The 19910-nt window shown below is 41.1% G+C and overlaps 1 protein-coding gene across 5 annotated transcripts in view; it reads left to right on the top strand.

Moving 5' to 3' along the window:
• GNB1 (G protein subunit beta 1) overlaps positions 1-19910 on the top strand; it is a 33819-nt gene that overhangs the window by 5279 nt on the left and 8630 nt on the right. For all 5 annotated transcript variants that reach the window (XM_066203154.1, XM_066203152.1, XM_066203153.1 and 2 more), the window contains exons 2-5: positions 12672-12723; positions 18311-18418; positions 19019-19057; positions 19681-19787. In XM_066203154.1, the coding sequence (XP_066059251.1) occupies positions 18362-18418; positions 19019-19057; positions 19681-19787 (203 nt within the window). In that variant the 5' untranslated portion in view covers positions 12672-12723; positions 18311-18361. The remainder of the gene's footprint in view (positions 1-12671; positions 12724-18310; positions 18419-19018; positions 19058-19680; positions 19788-19910) is intronic.

Genomic DNA, 19910 nt, shown 5'->3' with positions numbered 1-19910 from the left:
GTGGGCACAGGAATAAGGGCTTGAGAAAGCAGTTTAAAAAGCAAATGTTGAAGATATTACTGGATTTAAGTGTTGTGAAAGTCCAGTCAAGCAACTCCAGCAGGTTTAAAATTGGAATCCTTTGGAAGGTGTTGCAGACATTTTGAAGACCTGGCTTTGGATTAGTAAATCTGTTCCCTCTGTCAGATGTTGCATGGTAATTAAGAATTGCTGAAAACAAGGGAAGACCTACAGTTACTTCTGCATTTGGTGGGACTGAAGGGTTAAACTTTGATCTTCCTGTGCTGTGTCTGTTTTGGAATCCTAATAATGGATAAGTGAAAATGAGGCTGAAGACCTGAGGAAGGTGATCTGAGGGAGCTGAAAGGAGACTGTAAGGTAACTCTGTAATTGAAGGTGGTAAAGATGGACTAAATCCTGGAGTTATTTTCATAGATTGTATTTAGAACTTGAGGAGGGAAAAATCAGTAGCATTTAATACAGTGAAGGGAGAGAGGCTGATTAAAAACCTAGTTGCCGTTTTAATGGGAAATGTTATTCATTTCTGCAAGTAGTTTGCCTGAAACTACTTCATTAAAAATAAGTATATTAATTTGAGGAGGTAGAATATCAGCTTGTCAATTCACTGCAATTTCTAAAGGTTCTCTGTTTAGAAGAGAAATACATTCTAGATGTTAGAAGAATTAATTGAATTGTGTATAGTTAAATATTTTTTCCGTGTGTTCCTACCTTGATCTGAAGGTTTGGCTACATTTCATGCCAGTTATGTTTATCATGTTTTTTTTTTCAGATGAGAATATTTTTTGATGTCTTCTTGAAAACTGCAGTAATGCCTGCCAGCACTCCCCAAAAAAAGAAAATATTAATTATCTGTAATTAGATAGATTAGATAATTTTTTGTAGCTTTATGTAACGTGGTCCTATATTCAAAGCTATGTATAGATTTTTGTCACTATTTTAAGCGTGTTCTTCTTTTTCCCCAGCAAAGGGGAGGGAAAAAAAAAAAGTAAAACAAAAATACTTCTCTCTGGAAACTGAAAGCTCCATCTAAACTCCTGCATGCTGGGTATGAAAGTAGGTTTAGGGAATATTTGATCAGTTCAGATATCAGTGTTGATTTGACTCATGCTCATTACAGAATCAAACTGTGTTGGGGATGAGGGAATAAATCAGCAATTTCAAGGCTTTCTGTATGACTTTGAGGCAGGCAGCTGTGGGTGTTGGCCTTCACTGACAGGAAAGGGATGCCTTGTCTTCTGTTACAGTAACCTTAATTACAGCAGCTGATGGCAGTTATTTTCTTTCTGAAAGAAAAAGAGTTTCTGCTGAACTGTTACAGGTGAGCTGTTCCTTCTGTGCACCTGGATTTTCTCGCTGCGTTTCTGCCTTGGGTTGGATGTAGGGAACCATCTTAAAAGTCTTGTCAGGCACACGTGCTTTGTGTTTATCCTGCCATTTCAGGATTTACTCAAATCTGTCAATAAAGAGAGGTTATCTAAAATTACTTGCAAAAAAACCACCAAGTTATTTGACAAGCTGAGTGGGTTTTGTTTTATTTTTGTGAAACGTTGAAATCTCCAGCACTGATCTGACAGAAGAATCTTTAATCGTGCGCCTCAAAATTGGAGTTTTGGCTTCCATGGAGACAGAAATCAACATGGCCAGCATTAATGGGGTGTTCCTTACTTGTCGGGACTTCCTCACTGGCACATCTGTGCTAACACGGGATGTTTTCCCAGATTTCCTCAGGGTGGCTGGGCAGGATGTTGAGCTTACAGATGTTGTTGGAGATCACATGTCCCGTCCAGATGTGCCTCACAGGCTTGGGGGTGTCGCTGCCCTTCTGTGATCTGTGGGAAAAGTGGCTTGCTTTTTGGAACGGGAGAAATTAAATCTCTTAAATCACACAAAACACTTTGTATTCAGCCCAACTGTTTGGAGTTTTGTAGGTATTTGAGGGATTTACCAAAACAAACGAGGGGTGGGAGGTGGGTCGTAGCTCCAAGGCTAAAAGCATACAGGAGATGGGATAAATGTGCCTTTTTTTGTTGCTGCAGAGATCTTAACGGTCAGTGCTTTGTTATCTTCAGTAGTAAAATCTGTAAGGCCAGGCAGAAATGTTCACTCAGTGGGCAGCACTGATCAGAAGTCCTTGAGCTTACTTCTTAGTTTGAAATGTGTGCAATACTGATGATTTCTAGTAAGTTCTTCGTGGTGAAACCCAGTGCAGAAAGTCTGGTTTAGTCATACGTGTGAAGCTCTGTCGTGTTCAACTTGATGTAAATAATATTTGAGCTGATGCATCTTGGTTTACACCAAGTGGTTCAAGGTATGTGTTGGACACAACCGATGCTTGAATCTCAAATAAGTGACCTTAGGTTTCAGTATCTAAAATATTTTTTTTTAAAAAGGGTCATAACTGCATAATACAAAATTTACTACGTTTTGTTTCCAGTAAATGACATAACGGAGCTAAACAGAGCAGGCCTATGCGTGGCTCAAGATGTTGAGAAGAAATCTGTTTATGGTCCTCTTGTGTTTTATCATTTTGATTCCCAAAACTCTGGGGGGTTTAGTTGTTTTTCAGATAACCTAGCAAATGTGTCAGGAGGTTGGTGTGGTAATTTTCTCTGTTTGTCTAGAAAAACAAAGTAGATGTGAGGGTCTGCTGAGGTCTTTGGTGCTTGAAATAAGCTGATGCTGTACTAACGAAGGAGCTGTCTTTGTTGGAACATGTGTTTGATATTCCTGGTGCACGTTCCCTGTGGAGTGGCAGGACTCTGAAGATAGACTCTGCTGTCTGTGTAACAAAGGTGGTGGCTGGACAAAGATCAGGAATGGGCTGCTTGATGCTCGTGGCAGTTTAATTGTGCTGCAGGTTACCAAGTCCTGCATTTCACTGCAGCTGTCAGATATCATCTGGCCAGGGCCTGAAAACTCACTGTGCGAGTTCCCTGCTGAAAATGCCGTGTAGTATTCACAGGAAATGGGACTGAACAGGAACCATTTAACACATTTAAATCTTGACAAGTAGTGGGGTCTTCAGTAGGTGCCTGAGGTGTTGGGGAGGTGGGTTTCTGTGTGTGGAAACTCAGATATCGTGGACACTTTGGACAGAGAGGTCAAATTGCTTGGTTTGACTTAAATCCTTCCTTTCTCCTGCCCATGGACAGTAGATGCAGTTGCAGTGTTTCAGGAAATCCTGAAGTTGAGCCTTTCAGGAAGTGCTCTGCTTTATCCACTGAGTCTCTCACTGCTGCTGTGGGCTGGGGGAGCCTGTGCAGAACTTTCCTTGGGGCTGGGAGCTCTGGGCACAGCACTCAGGGCTGGGAGCACTCGGCAGCTCCAGGCAAGCTCATCCAGAGGGGCTGTGCTCAGGCTCCAGGGTCAGGGCAGAGCCTCAGCAGCTCCAGGGCTCAACCACCCTACCTGTCTGCTCTTTTGGCACCACTCTGCAGGTATTTTGTTCCATAAAATAGGTGAGATTATCTTCTGATGTTTTCAGTTTTGTCTTTCTCAATTAATTCCCTGGTGTTACTTTATTTTTTTTTCTATTTATCGTGTTTTCCTCTATATTTTGATCACCTAACAAGATAGATACCATCTTCAGGAACACATCTGATACTTAAAGATGAATGCCAGAAGTTTTCAGAGAGTTAATGCAGATCCTTTGGGAAGAGGAATGTCCAAGGGTGAAAGCAAGTATTTCCTGCTGTACCTTTGTGCTTTGTGCTGTGATACTGGCCCTGGGCTGTGCTCTCCTATCAGCACTGAGCATTGTTGCCTTGTGTGTTCCCAAGCACCACTTCTCACTCTAATGGACTCAAGGTCTCCTGTGTTACTCGACTTTTCAGGCTCAGCCTTGCTTTTCTTGTTCTCCTGTACCTTATTTTGTACAAACAGTACATATCAAAAGACAGCAATTGGGAGAAATCAATGAGCTACTCAGGGCATAAATCATTGCTATCAAAACCAGTGGAGCTGCTTGCACGTTGATTAAAGATGGGGCATGGTGATTTTGGGGCTAGAGAACAAATTATTGCTCAGTCTGTTTTGGGTGAAAATATTAGAGAAATGCTATATTTTGATCTCTGCTGAGTATCTTTTATCTGCTATATGCATATAATATGTTTTGTTGGTTTTTAAGGTCCACTGAAATGCTATTCTTCAGACTGGTGCTGGAAAGCAGCTGTTTTTCATGGTATAGCTCAACTTATTCTACCAGTGCTCTGTTAATCTCTTACTGAAGATCCCTGCGCCGTTTGAACACTAAATTCTTATTTCAGCGAATTAAATGCATTCTGTTTGTTAGCTGGGGCTTGGATAAAGATCTTTTACATGGTTGTAAAGAAGGAATATTTTGCTTTTAGCTGATCTCTGAGGCTTTGTACAGTCTGTGTAGCAGAGGCACAAAGGAGCAGATGGTTTGTTCCAATGTCTCAACTCTCCTATTTTTGTTGGGGCAGATGTGACAGCAGCTGTGGTGAGAAGGTAGTTATCAACTCAGGTCCAGCCTGCCTCCAAGATGAGGTTACTTTTCTTGCTTATGTTGGATTTTTCTTCTTGTTATTTTTGGTTTGTAAAAGCTTAATACAGTAAAAGCTTGCTTGCTTTCTCTGAGTCGTTCTGAGGCAGAGCAGGAAGAAGAATCCCTGGTTTCTGAGGAGCTCTCTCAGCATTTGATCCTGACAGCAAAAGGCATTTAAGGGTGGAACTCTTGATCCGTATGGAGGAGCACAATTGAGGTTTGATAGTCCATATTCCATCTTGCTGCTCCTGGAAACACAATGTGTTTCTCATTAGTGTTCCTCATTAGTGTTCCGAGGGCCTTGGAGCAGTGAGACATGGCAGCATGTGAGTTCTCAGCCTGGTGCTCACATCAGGGAAATGCTTTTCCAAAGCAAAGTTGACCATAAACACTTTCGATCTGTAAATGTCTCCCTTAGATCCAAGAGTAGAAACACACCAATTTGATTGGCTCTTCATTCGTTGGTTTTTAATGCTTTTACTTTTAAGGATGTAGAAAGTAAGGGGTTGCTAAGTGTGGCTTTCTGGAAGTTGGTTGTGTTTTTTAAAAGGGTGTAGACAGGAAGCAGTCGATTCTCCTTTGACTCAGTTGACTCTTTATTAGCAGGCATATGTAGAACGAAATGGATGATTCAGCTCCTGTTGGTAAAATAGCAGAGCTGAAATTTATGGAAATACAAAATACAATATCAGGGATTTCTGCTGATTTTCTGTGCTTATGCAGGCACAGAGTCTTACTGATTTATTTCTTGTGTTAGTTTTTTTCATGTCTATTTCGCTATTTTTGCTTCTGGGGTTTTGTTGTTGTTGTAAATAAGTGATCACATAACCCATTTCCTCCTTTAATGTAATAAATATTGTAGTGAAGATCTTAATGTACCTGCTGATGTCACTGTGATGGTAATATCTGAACCAGCACGTGATTTTTAACGAGGTGAAGATCATGCCAAGACAGATGTGTTGGCAAGCACAGCTGAGAGAAATCCCATCCAGGCTTTTGGAACCTACTTGTTCTCTCACACTTTAATCCCTGACAGGGCAGCTGATCCACTTGATGGATTTCATTGTAATCTGCAGGATTTTGGTAACAGGAGGTGCCTCTGCCAGATTTTGCATCTCCCCATTCAGTCATTTATTTATTTGCCTGGGAATTCAGTGCAGTGTGATCCAGTCACACGCTGGGCTCTCCTCAGCACCCACTGGGAAATATTTGGGGAGAGCTTGAGCAGAACATCACCCTGATGGAGAAATCCATCAGTCTTTGTGAGGACTTCTGAGCATTTCTAAATCACAGAAAATGGACTGAAGACTACTTGAAAATTGGCTTACCCAGAAGTGACTTTTAAAAGACAATATTTGGATACTTAAGGGGAATTCTCAAGAATTACGTTTCTTAATAGGATTGCAATTTCCTATAAGCATGTTCTTAAAGTGTGGATTAAAAACTTACTTTGATACCTGAATAAACACGGTTTTAACGTTGACTTCCATTAAAAAGAAACAAGTATATGAATTCAGACGTGCAAAGTGTTTTTCATTTGCTATGTAATGACTCTGTCACACTGGGACACTGTGAACTCCTCCAGCTGTGTGCTTCCATTTCTGCCTTCCAGGAGAAAATGTTCCCTGGATTGTGAACTGCCCCAAACCTGTGGATTCAGCTGACAGACATGAGAGATCACACATTTTATCAAAAGATAATATCCTGATAGCGTGGCATTACTTGGTAACATCACAGGAATATTGCAGTCTTACTTTAATTATTAATTATTAAAGGCAGACTGCAATATTCCTGTGCTTTGCCCTGCTTAGGTAAACACAGCTTGTGGTGGCTTTGCAAATGAAGTGAAAACATCAGTAAAAAGTGGAGGTTCATGGTAGAAGAGTTGAAGGGAGCAAGGAAAAATGACAGTTGAGGTAAGAAAGTAAGAACCAACTGTTCAGTTACTGTAAGGCTCTGCAGATAGAAGCATCTAGTAATAAATGCTTAGTCATTTCTCTGTTGGTTAATTAATAGTGATATATTCTCCTTCAGTGCTGCCTGTGGTTTGTCTGTCAGTCTGGTAGTATGTGACAGCAAAATTGCTTGGGTTTGGGTAAGGGGATACTTTAGGAAGTGACAATTTTCAGTGACTTTTTTTTGATAAATGTAGCTTGAAATTTATTCATAAGCAGATTCTAAGTTTTTGCTTACTCTGGCTTTGGGGTGTTTCTACATTCTTTTTAAATGGTAAGATCAGGAAAGAAGACAATCCAAAAACATCACTGACTAGTTCGATAAAATTGATGAGGTTATCTATAAATGTGTTACTCTTCAGAAGGACTAACTGCATGGAGAAATTTGAATAAAACCTAGAATATTGGCTTCTTAGGATTTAATAAATGGAAGCTTGTTGAAACCTTACACTAAATACCAGTAGTTTTTGTTATTAAAACAAGTTAGTTTCCATGTCTGCTTCCTATCAGGAAGTGTAAAAATGCTCTTAAATGGGAATTTCTGTGAGAGGAAGACAGAGAAGAAGAGATATAGATAGGAAATGTTTGAGCATGGGTCACTTAAGCACCAAGAGTTATTAATATTCCTGAACTACTTCAAAGATCTCTTAAGACTCTTCTTTTTTAAAAGTGTTATTTTAAGAATTTGGCTTTAGGCATCTGTTAAACGTGGTAATATCAGTTCTTTTAGATTTTACAGAAATTCTCTGCTGTACCTAGAATATTAAAATGATTTTTTTTCCCCAATAATGCACATGGCTTCCAGATGCATTTAGAAAGGATTAACGAAGTGACCTGTTCCAGTCCAGATTTTTATCCTTAAATATTACATCAGTATGATTTCTTTTTTTAAATGTAGGTCGTGGGATTAGCATCAGGAAATGTGAGTATTTTGGCAACATGGGATTGCAGGAGTTTGTGCAGTGGTGGTGGCAGGAGACACGGATCACTTCACGTCAGAGCTGGTTATTGCACTCCTGTGTCCTGCCATGATCTTTGCATTGTTAGGCTCTGCTCTTTTGAGAAACTATCCAAAAAGTTGATTTTTTTCAAGTCCTTGTTAAGCAGAGGGAAGGATGACTCCTTGGAAAATGGAGAGCTGATGGTTTATGCATGATGAGCATTTTGGTGACTTCCAGGAGGTGTTGTGTTGTGTTACTGTGGGGTAACAACCTCTGGCATATTGAGGGATTTGAACGTCGAAGTTTTAACTTTGATGGTGAATTATTCATGTTCTGTAGCAGTTTTGGAGGAGACAGAAATGCACTGTCCCTCTGAGACAGTGGTTCCAATTTGGGACTTTGAATGTGAAAGTGCCTTGCTTAATTTGGCTTTTTGCAAGGTCTTTCAAGGTTTCCAGATTTGTTCATATTTTGTTTCTTCCTTTAATTTTTTGAAATGAATCCTATTTTTTAACTTTTTTTTTTCTGAATAATAGCCGCTCTTTATGGTGGATGGCTTTGCTCTGGGTTTTTTGTTATTTTCGTGGGGGGGTTGGATTCTGAAGTGCCAAATTGCAGCAGTGAGGCACTTGTGAATTGCCTCAGTGCCTCACTGAGGGCGCTTTGGTGGATTGGAGGCTGTTCTGCCTGGATTTCCCTGTTGGATGTGCTATTCTGTGTCAGTGAGGTTACAGGATGAAGGAATGTTGCCAGGACTTTGCAAGGACCCTCAAACTGACCTTTAATCTTCAGCCAACAATTTTCCTGTGTTCTGTGCAGTGAGGAGGAATTTATTTTTTTTTTCCTAACGTGGTCTTGTAGATCCACTGAGCTGAGTAGAAAAACTGCACGAGTTTCTTCAGGAGGAAAGCATTTCTAGAGTTCTTCTACTTGAAATAAAACAGACAAAACCTCTAAAACTCCCAACATCAGTGACTCTAGAAATGGAGCCTGTCATTCCATATTGAGCCATAGGTAATAGTGGAAGCACTGATGAAATCAGGTTGTTGAGCTGCAGCTATTTTTAGCTTGTATAATTATCATTTTACTCACACCCTGCATTGAAAATGGAAATCTGTGAGCTCTCCAGCCCAGCCAACGTGGCTGCTGCAAGATGAGCATTAACACTGATGGACCTGATGCTTGTTTTGTGTGTGCTTCCCACTAATCTATGGAAAAAATGTCTACTGAGCACAGCCACTGCTTCAGCTGGGAACTTGGCAATTCTTCAGCACGAGAAGCAGCCAATACCTCCCACAGAAACATTCAGCTGTGCTGGCCTTGCACCACACAAGTGCTTTCAGGAAGTTTTCGAAGGAGTTGTACAAACCTCCTGTTGTCCTTAGCAGGGTGAGCTCTTTCCCAAACCTGTTAGGAAGGTACTGCTTGCTTTTCCAAGTTTGGCGTGCTTGGAAATTACAGACGTGGCACGATGGTTCCCCCAGAAAGGAGACTTCAAATAAAGGAGGAGTTGTGATCCTTTTGCTCCAGCCTGTTTAGATTTATGAATTTGTAATTATTATTTTATGCTTCTCTAGGTTGTGCTTCAAAGCTGCCCTTGGAGGAGGGGACAGCAAAGACTTGGCTTTTCTGGATTCCAGCTCTGCACTCCCCAGGGAAAGTCTGAGCAGGAATTAACTCCTGGAGGGGCACATGCAGGTCCCAAAAACATCCTTTGAGCTTCCAGCTGTCTGCTGCAGCACTTAATGTTGATAGTTATCCAAGTCATTAAACTGAGGATGGGCTTTATTTGGGATTTTTTTTTTTTTTTTTTTGTATTTAGAACAATCTTGAAAGCTTAAATTTGAGATTTAATTACTGTTGCCTGGTGGCACATTGGAATTTCATGATGCTGCCAGTGATTTGGCAAGGTGGGGTAATCTCTTGGGCATCTAGCTACTGTTCTGTGATAATAATCAGCCATGTAGGCTGTAAGAAATGATTTTAATAAACAAACTTGCAATTGCTGCTTTCACAGCCATTATCTCTGCCTCGTAGGTGATCTATTACAGTGGGGATGATGTTGGGTACCTGAACAAGAGCTAAATTAGGAACTGCCTGGCTCCATCCAGCCATCCCTGCTGGCTCAGGGGTGCTCTTCACTGGGGTGCAGAGCACCAGAGTAACTTCACTGGAAATTGCTGGTTTATCTAATAGTAGTCCTGAGGTTTGCTAGTAGGTTTTTGGATGGTTTGAGAGAGGTTTGGTTTTGTTTTGTTTTTTCTTCCCCTCTAGTGAAGTTATTTTTGTTTGAGTGCCTTGAGTAGAACGACTCTGTGCCACTCCTGCAGGAAGATGTGTTATGCAAGACATTTTTAAGATTCACGTGGTGTAATGGTCATGAAAATCAGTTTTTACTCGTGTTGGTTGAGATCCATGTTAAACTGTGTTGATAAAGCCACTCAAAAATACCTGTGTATCCATTGATTACATCTCCCAGCTTCTCCATGTTCTTACAGCAGGGACATCTGCTGGGAGTCCTGGGCAAGGTCCTCAGTGTCTTCTCTGATGCCTGGCCCCACATCATTGTGCATGAATTGTGTGTTAAATGCTAGAACACCTTTGCAGCAGCTCAGATATCAGCCTTGGCCTCTAGTCAATGTGTGTGTGAAAGCAGCCTTGAGAAAGTTGGAATTAACATCCAGAATCTTTGGGTTTTATGTCTCTCGTTGAATCCATAGGTCAAGAGGAAAACGTGTTTATGTGTTAATGGCTTTGGAGAGGGGACAGTGAATGGGTTTCATCTGCTTAGGAAGTTGCTTCGTTTTGGAGGGTTGGTCAGATTTCCTGCCATGTTAAAATATTTCAAAATGCTTTCCATACTCTTCCAAGTCCTTTTTCTTCCTTTTCTTCCCTGCTTTCCCCAGCCTCATGAAAAAAGTTGTGTCTTCTGCAGAAAGCTTCACGTGTAGACTTGTACCCAAATTCTGCTGGAGTGGAGATAAATTTTTAGGCTGGGTTGTCAGCTCAGAGTAACCGCTCCAGTATCTGTAAAGAAAAAGAGATACTGAGCTGGCAGCACTTAGTGAGGGAAGCTTTACCCAGAAATGATGAAGCTTTTTTTGACTCGTGCAGCGACTTTACTCTTTTTTAGCCCAAATGGCCGGGCTGGTTGTTCCCTTGGAGCAGGAGGCTGTGGGGACACTGGGAACACCAACCCTGCGTGGGGCTGGCTCTCCTCCAGGTGCTTTGGTGTGATGGTTTAACCACTTGAACCACGCTCTGAGTGTTCTGTGGAACTTTTTGTTCTCTGCTGTATTTAAAGCCCAGTTTTTGGTGTCAAGGACCTGCAGCTCTGGGCTCAGCAGGGCTGGCAGGGCAGCATGGGGAGCTCCTTACAAGAACTCTTTGCTGAGCCACCGCTGCGGTGCAGGGAATGAACTGGCCTCTAATTTTCATGTTGCTTTTACCAGGCTACATTTTTAGCTAAAAATGGAAGCTTGTGGCAATGCAGATCTTTTTTTCATGAGTAGCTTGTCTGCTTTTGTCCTTAAATGAGCTCCATCTTTAAGGTAGAATTGAAAATATCTCCGTTGCCAGGACTGCGTTCTGTGAGAATCCCAGGGTGCTTTCAGCATCCTCAAGTGGAAACTTAACCCTTTGAAAAATAAACTCAACTTTTGTGGAAAAGTTTGCTGTTATGTTTCCTTCCTCTTCTTTCAGGCTGGTTAAAAAGTGGTGCTTTTTTGTTTGTTTGTTTTGTTTTTCTTTTTCTTTTTTGCAGAAGGTATATGAAATCTGCAACACCTCTCCTGCATTAATGAGGGTGCAGCACAGGACAATAATGGTGTGTGTTTTGGCCTTTGCTGTTGTGTATTCTGTGTGCTCTTAGTGTGCCAGCATAAATTTACTTGTTTACATTTCAGGTAATCCTTTCAGAATTTCATTAGATTTCATTATCTCTGTAGCGGGGGGGCAATTTTTTTTTCCTGTCAAGACTTCTGAAAGTTGACTGGAGTTGCTGTTTTCAGAACTTGGAATGGTCCTCTCATGTTTTTGTGTCTGGGAGGGGTTTGGAGTTCGGCCTCTAAGTGTGAGTTCCTGTTTTGTGTCCCAAAGTGTGTTGTTCTGGCAGTAATAAACAAAACTGCTTACACTGTGATGGTTTCATAATCACAGTATTAAAATGTTTATCTATAAATGAGCTTGGGTGAGGATGATCCATATCCTAAGTAGCTTAGCCTCCATACCAGACGCTGAAGTGGTTTGTAAATTCTCCAGCTGGTGGTGAACTGTAAAAGCAGAAACAGGCATTTTATGTGAGATTTCAGGTGAAAGCGTGTGGAGTTTGAGGCCGGCTTTCTGATTTAAGGTCATTTTGCTTCAGTACCTTCTTGCTTTGTGCTCAGAATAATCTCCCCTGTCCTGTCACAGCAGCTTTGAGCACTGAGGGGGGTCCCCTGGCATCACCCCCAGCTCTTGTCTTGGTGTGTGTGACAGAGCCACATCCAGAGGTTTGGGATGTAGGAGTGGCTGTCAGTGCTTCACATCTTGGGGTGCACTAAAATCATGCTTTGTGCTGCCAGGGGGAAAAAACCATTCCAGAATTTCTTACATTTTCCCCCTTGCTGCAAGGCCAGTGCAGTGCAGAGCGTGAGTGTGTGTGTTCTTGAAAGCATCAATTACTTTTGCACTTTCTGATATCATTAGTGATTTGAAGTTGTAACTCTTCTAGAAGAGTGCTGTGCTCTCACTTGAGCTCATTAGTAGGAGGTTTATATAACTTCTTCTGATAAAATAGATATCATGATATTTAACTGTGCCTAGAAGGCAAATGTAGCTCAGGGACAGGATTGAGCAGAAATAATTCCAGTGTGGTAAAAATGCTGATTTGGGGGGGGGAGTGCCCTTTGTAGTACAGTGAAAATTGTGTGAGTGAGACTCTGTTTTCTTCTAATCCTAAATTCTCTAATAGCATGGACTTCTCTATCACTGGGGCAGGAGAATGGTCTCAGGATTGCCAGAGTTTTTTGGGAAAAGGTCAAAACAAGCTTCTTGACACAAAATCCATCTTTTGGTTGTGGTACAGTTAATAAAACTGTGCCCATTTCCTTCATGAAGGCAGGAGAGCTGGTCAAGGTAGCTAACACAAATAGTTTGCACTTTGCTAGTAGTTTAATTTCTGTCAGATTTGTTGAGAAATTGGTGCTCTTTTGTGATAACTGCATTAATTGTGGTTTTGGTGTCTTTTTTTTTTTTTCTTTCCAGAATTTACATGTTTGACAGCAGAAGTTGGCTTTCTACTGTAGTGAGAGAAAATGTAAGTAGAGAAAAAAGATGATTTATTTTTCTAGTCCTTAACAAACGTCCTATTTTTAAAAAGTGGTCAATTCAGATTTTTTGGCTGTTCATCTGTGCAAGCCAGTTTTCGCCTTTAGCATGTGTATTCCTGTGTCAACAGGAAGGATTCTAAAATGGCCAGGAAAGCTGCTAAATAATAGATGTTAGTGCCTGCCTTCTGTCAGAGAGGGAGCTGGCAAAGCAGAGGGAGACCACAGATGAAACTGTTTCATCTCAGTGGGGCAGGGAACTGTAATAAATAAAATGATGAGAATAGTCATTCTCTCATGAATGAAAAATTACTTCTCCACCATGTTTGACAAAAGAAGGCCAAATTCCTTTTGAGCAAAGTGGCTCTTGTCAGAATGTTCTTTTCCGTGTGTCAGTATTATTTAAACAGAACCTGAAAGTTTCAAGGTTTATATTCTGTGTAATTGTAATTATTGCTATTGTTCTTGGAGCAGTAAAATCTTCATTACCTTGCAGACTTTAACTTGAATGTCTGTGAGGAACATTGCTAATTGGCCAGGTATTCGCTGAGGTAAATCTGATGCTTTCAGTTCCTGGATGTGTTCCTGTTTTTCAAAATACAGGCAGCAGCTTTATTCCTCTGCCCTATCTCCCTCTTGGATCCAAGGGGACCCTGAATTTTTTTCTTCAATTGTAGTTTCTATAAATTGAGAGAGACCACCTCAGATTTGTTCCCCAAGCAATTCTGATCTCGCTGCCTTTCCCACTGAACAAAAGAGAAACAAGAGATCCATCTCTGCTCCTGAAGACAAAAAAGAGCCCTCAGCTTTTCCAAGGCAGCGTGACGTCAGCTCACTGTAACTAACAGTGACTTGTGGATAATTCCTTTGTCATTGTGAAAATGTCCAAGCTGCTGTGCATGTTGCTAATAGGATTTGGGCTATCTGCTAGATTAGCACAGCTTCATTTAATCAGATGACCTGCCCTGGGACTGTCTGCTGGCAGCTCCTTGTTAAGGCTGCAAAGTTTGGGCTCCGTTCTTGCAAATGTTTTTATTTTTTGCTTTTTACCCATGTTGGAGCGATGGGTGTTGGCAGGAAAGGGGTTGAGGGAAACAAATGTCAGACAGCCTGTTCATGGGAGAAAAGGGATTTGCTAAAACCTCCTTAGAAAATCACTGTGCCTGAGGAAAATACGAACAATTTAGCTTTAAACCCTCTGTGTTACCAGACTTTGCAGCCACAATGGCTTGGTGGGATTATGTTAGGCTTTGGTAGTAGTAATATCTGCTAAAAATACCTTGTGGCGAGCAAAGTTTGACCAGCAAGGGATAGAAATTCTAAATATTTGACTTAATGATAGCTGTGATTTCAAATGTGTTTTTTTCTTTTTCTTTTAATCTGTGAAGATTACTCTCAGGACAGAGAGAGGGTGGAAGACTCCATCCTGGTTTTTTTAATAGGAATGGTGTAAGGAAATGAAAAAGTTTATGTCAATGCTGTTGCCAGCAGAATTTCGGAGAGGAATAATCTTTAACATTTAATGTATGTTTGGATGGGTTGTATTCAGCTCTCGAGCACCAGTTTACAAATAAATGTCAGGGTATTAATGATACCTTGGTTTCAGTAACTGGATTTGGTTGGATAAACAGTTTGAGCTGTGGAAAGGACACTGGAGTTGTCACAATGAAATGAGTCAATTTGAGTTCTTCCTCAGCCTTTGAATTTTTTGTCTGTTTTCTGAGCAGTGAGTGAATAGTTCTTATTCTTTAAAGAATTAGTCCACTGGACCCTGAGTATATCTCCATTTGCAGGAAGCACATGGAAGTTCTCTGAGGCTTCCTGCAGTTTAAAAAACGAGGGCAAAGCTGTTGGACACACAACTGACTGGCCATACCTAACTCTCCCTTTACACAGGAATGTAGCTCATGTTAGAGAGAGTTAGAGAAAAGCAAACCCTGAGCTGTTCCTTCGACATAAATGATGTGATAAATCCTTTTGACACAGCTGAATTGTGAAGTTTTGTTGTATGTGGAAAGCAACAAATCAGGCAGAGCCAGTCAAGACAGATTTTCCTGTGTGGGAAACAGAGGAACAAAGTGACTCTTCCACAGGTGCCTTGTCGGAAGAGGTGAGAGACTTGGGGCATCTGGAGGAGTGGGGTAGAGTGAAGTGCCCTGAGGTGCACAGGTTGTTACCCAGCAAGAGGAGAATTACCCACAAGGTGTACTGGTCAACAGGATTAGGGGAAATAAGCTTAGACCAGAGACACTTAAGCACTTCAGCCCTTGGAAAGGTCTTGAGGGAGTTGAGGAAAGTGAATGTGTTATTCCTGAGGAGCTGCCTTCAGGGACACACTCAGGTATTCCAGAGAAGGTGAGGTAAGAGTGAGCTTGGCTCCTGCCTGTTTCTGCACAGCTCTGGGGATAATGTGGGAAAAAAACATGTGTGGAACTTGAGGAGTAATTTTTTTTTTCTTGAGATTTGCTTGATTTGGAAATGCAGCCCAGAAATAGGATCATCATCCACATCAAGCTTACGGATTCTTCTAGAAACCATCTTGTAAAGTGGGGTTAAATGCCTTTAGAGCATGCCAAGAAATTAAAATCAATTACTTCAATTGTGCTTGTTTGTGATGAACAGAGCAGAGACTGATACCATCCTTATCTGTAATATAAATAAATCCATAAAAAATTTCCCCTGTATTTTTCCCCCATGCATTCTTCTGACCTTACCTGATGTCCTTAGTCTTTTAAAGATACTTTTTTTTAATACAAGACTAGTAAGCTCTGATTTACAGTATAGCTAAAAAGGACACAGGAGGCTGGAACCCTTTTTTCCTCCCACAAATCTCATCTTTCTACCGTAAATTCAATTGTCTAAAACTTAGTATAAAAGAAATAGTGGAGCAGCCAAGCTGGTTTGCTGTTTGTCCCATAAATTTTGCAGTTTGCTTCAGAGAACTCCTATATTTTAATGCCCTTGGCTGCTGTAGGGTTGTCATTTCCTGAGTGAGTTCAGTCGTGTTGGCAGGAATTAGCACTTCCTGTTGATGTTGAAACAACAAAGACTACAAAGAGAATGTGGAAATGTGCTTTAAACAATTCCTATGGATGCTGACAGAAAGGCAGGTCAGAGTTTGGAGCTGCTTGGAATGCACAGGGGCTAAGTTGGAATTCTCAAAGTGGATCTGTCTTCAGGATGGGAACTTAGATGGATACAAGATGGGAAAAATGAACTTTCTTAATGTGACTTTTTTCCTAGGATAACACTGTTCCATGCGAAGAAGCTTTGTTTCATTTAAATGCAAGAGAATTCTCTCTCCCGGTGCACAAATTCTGCAGAAAGAAACGGGGGCTATTTTAAGGAGAGCATATCTGCTCTGACTGACGTGAGATTATTCCTCCTATTGTATTTTTAAATAAAGCTGCATGTAAAATCCTCAGTGTAGTTGCTCGTACCTGCAGCTGGAATTCTTGGTGTCCTGAGCCTTTATTGCAGTCTCATCAGTGAGTTGCTGTGACCTTGGGCAGAGCAGGAAAGATTTGGCATTTCTTGCTCTGAAATAGGAATGATACCATCTCTAAATTCTTTGTCTGGAGTGGTCAGTATTTGCTTAGTAGGAAATGGGCTTATATATTAACTGAGAGAATGGCAGAACTGGATATGAAGAAGCAGAAAGCTCTGAAAAATTGCAGTTTATTCTTAAATTACCTCCTTTCTGACAAGGGCAGTGCGTTAGTGTTTCACCAGGTTGCGTGCACAGCCCGGGAGCTGCAGACAGGCTCAGAATTCAAACTGATCCAGCCCAGAGTGTTTGTCTGAGATGGGGAATGAACAAAACATCTTGAGAAACAAAAGAGCATTCAGAAGAAAAGCAGGATAATCAAACACTCGGGATGGGTTTTGTCTTAGCTGGATTTTGGGCTGAGCTGAACAAGCAATCTTAAAGGGGCTTAGAGATGACCCTGGAAGCAGAAGAGAGAAGGAAGAGACCCAGTTTCACAATGAAGTGAAAGGGCCTTGAAGTTGTGTGAGTGGAGGCTTTGGGAGAGAAGCCAACTAAAATTCCTTTTCTAAGATACTGTGGGTTTCAGAGAAGAGGAAAAAAACGGTAAATGATGCTATGACAAGATCTGGCATCTGTTCCTAGAGGTTTTCAGTTTGGAATAACTACTATGGAGAGAGCTTCAGCCTAAGTCTGGCTATGGGGGATAGAAATATTTAGGGAATATTTAAGTCTAAAGTATTTTGAAGCTTCTTTTTTAACAGTGATGTTTGCTCTACTGCTCTAATTTACCTTGACAGTATGTTTTTTTCTCTGTTACTGTGACTGCATAAAAATTTGGAAATTATCCTCATCTTTCTCCTTGGGAAGGGCTTTAAGAGGAAAACAAACCCCACATGCTTGCAAAGATAAATAAGCTGATTAAATCTTAACAGAATAATAGGTAAAGCTGCTAGCAAAGCATTTCCTTTATTTAATGGTAAAGGGTCAATTCTGGCTAATAAAATGTTCTAAAATCACACTATCAGTGTTAATTTATAAACTCCAGGTGTTCTGTGTAGTATTTGAAATTGGAACCAATTATCTTGTTCTGCAATAAAAGATAAAATTCATCAGCATGTTTCTTCAGCATCTTCCATTGCTGTCAAGCTGCAGAGATTTTTAAAACAAAAAAAATTCAGGAACAGCTGAGTTGGAGATGGGGAATGCTGGAAAAAATGCCAACAGTATCTTTCTGGAGCAGAGACTTTTAGAGATAAGTTGTACATTTTCATAGGAAATATCCATATGATTGTGATATTGGGAAACAGCCCAATAGTTGAGCAACTCTGTAGGCAAAAGTTGAGGTTGTTTCAGTGGTTGGGATGTTCCATAGAGCCTCTGTCTTGCTGGCTCTGTAAAATATATGTAGTTTGGTGCCTGTGGATACTGGGAAAACAGAGGCCGAGAGGGGAAAAGTGTCTGATGGCTCCTGCCCTCAACCCAGCAAAAAAAAAATCCCTGGTTTTACTCTGACAACATGTTCATGTTACAATCTGCTCTGGGATCTCAGACATTTTTTAGCAGTATTCAAATAAAACCTGGAACATTTGTGAGTGATCTCCTTTTCTCCAGATAGCAGAACAACATTTTTCATAACCAGGATGTTGCAGACAGTTCTTACAGTGTTTTGCAGGTGCTTGTGTCAGTGTAAATCCTTTTTCTTTGCTGGGAGGATTCCTTACTCTGGTCTGAAGAGCTGCAGGGAAGTTCTGACTTCCATGTCTGAAATTGGTGTTACCTGCTTTACTCACTCCTGGGCAACTTGAATTTATACAAAAATGAATGAGAAACACTCTAATGGAAAAAAGGAAAAAAGGAAGAGACCTGGAGGAAAGAAATAAGTCCAAATTCTATTTCCTGTGGCTGGAAGCAAAGCCACATCCATCTGTGACGACGCCTTACGCTGAGGAGATTGCAGACACACGTTTTCACCTGTACTCCCATGTTTATAAATGAATCTGGCATTTTTTTCAAGTTTGAAGTTGTTGAAAGGACTTGTCACTTCAAACTCTGACTTCTAATCCTCCTGCTTCTGCCCTGTCTTTCAGATTTCTGGTTGTTTCAGAGGTGGCAGTGGAGCACACCTTTAGCACAGGAAAATGAGCGAGCTTGACCAGTTACGCCAGGAGGCCGAGCAACTGAAAAACCAAATCAGAGTATGTATTGTGCCTCAGCACAGCTAACTGTGTCTTGAGGAGGACAGAAATGGTGCCTTAAATGTTTCCCCAATGTCAGAGTTAATGGAGAAAGGGCAAGCACATGTGACTGCTTTAGAAAATGGCTTTTTGGTCTTTTATATTGCTTAGAAAATAATAGTTACAGGAGCGATGCACAAAATTGCTGATCAAAATGAATGTTTACTGAAGTTTGTCTGAGCTAGAGCAGAACTAAAATTAAAATAAAAACCTGGTTAAAATAAGGTCAGTGATAAAGTCAGAGCTTTGTCCCTAAGTTCTGAAAAACCTCTGAGGTTGGAGGCTGCACTCTCTGGACAAGCAGTTCCACTGCTGGAGTGTCTTTGTGGTGAAATTCATGTTGCCTTTCTTCCAGAAGAAGAACTTTCAAAGCTAAACGCACAATGTGTGTTGACAGCAGGCAGTGTATTATGGTAATGCTGCTGTTAGGATGGGTCCTCTCTGGGTGACAGGCAGAAATGTTTTCTGAACCTTGGGTTCAGGGGGCTTAATCAACTGGATAAAACAGAGGAAGAAATGTACACAACTCCTTCCAATTTCTCTGATTTCCTTCTCTTGCAGGATGCTAGAAAAGCATGTGCAGATGCCACCCTGGCTCAGGTAAGAATTTCAGAGTTTAACAGGAATTAAGGAAATTTGTTTCCTTTACAAAAAGAAAATGCTGTGTCAGAAGGTAAATGCAAGTGAATCTGGTTTTGCCTCCTGTCGCAATTTTTTTTATTTTGCCTTTGGGTGTTTTCTTCCAGAAATAAGTACGTGTTTGTCCAGTTCCTGAGGGCAGAGGCCTTGAGCAGTGATTTCTTTGAGTGACTCAGGGCACATTTCTGCTGCTTAATGGAAAATAATGCTTTGCCCTGGAGCTGGGAGCAATGCTGTTGGTTACCCTGATAATCAGAACCATAAGGCCTGCTGAGGTTAAACTGCCTCAATGTCTGCCACATTTATCTGTGCAGGAGGAGAAAACCCAGATCAAAGGTCTGAAATCCTAGAAGTCCAAGAAGATCTGACCTAAACAAAGCGATTTCTGGGAGTGTTTATTAATGCAATAGGCTGCTTGTGTCGTGTGATAAAGGCACGCTGCTTAAAATGACATAACTTGTGAATGGGCAGTTTGAAAAAAAATCAGTCAGTATTGAGAATTTGGGGCTGTGGGGACTGTGTAGGAGATGTTACTTCTGAGCAGTGAAGGGAAGAACTCAGTGTGTGACATTGTCCTGTTTCAGATCACAGCCAATATCGACCCAGTGGGGAGAATCCAGATGCGCACTAGGAGAACACTCCGGGGACACCTGGCCAAAATTTATGCAATGCACTGGGGGACTGATTCCAGGTGGGTGCAAAACTACCTCACGTGGCTTCACTGCTCTCTAGGAAGTTGAGTGCACAGGCCTTGGGACCACGTGGAATTAATAATTCTGAGAGAATTTGGGCAACCAAGAGAAGTCAGAAACAG

The sequence above is a fragment of the Chamaea fasciata genome, unplaced genomic scaffold (assembly GCF_029207755.1).
Source record: "Chamaea fasciata isolate MVZ Bird 193981 ecotype frontalis unplaced genomic scaffold, bChaFas1.0.hap1 SCAF_23, whole genome shotgun sequence".
In the NCBI taxonomy this organism is placed as follows: domain Eukaryota; kingdom Metazoa; phylum Chordata; class Aves; order Passeriformes; family Sylviidae; genus Chamaea; species Chamaea fasciata.
The sequence above is the reverse complement of the archived record's forward strand: the minus strand, read 5'-3'. Positions and strand labels throughout refer to the sequence as shown.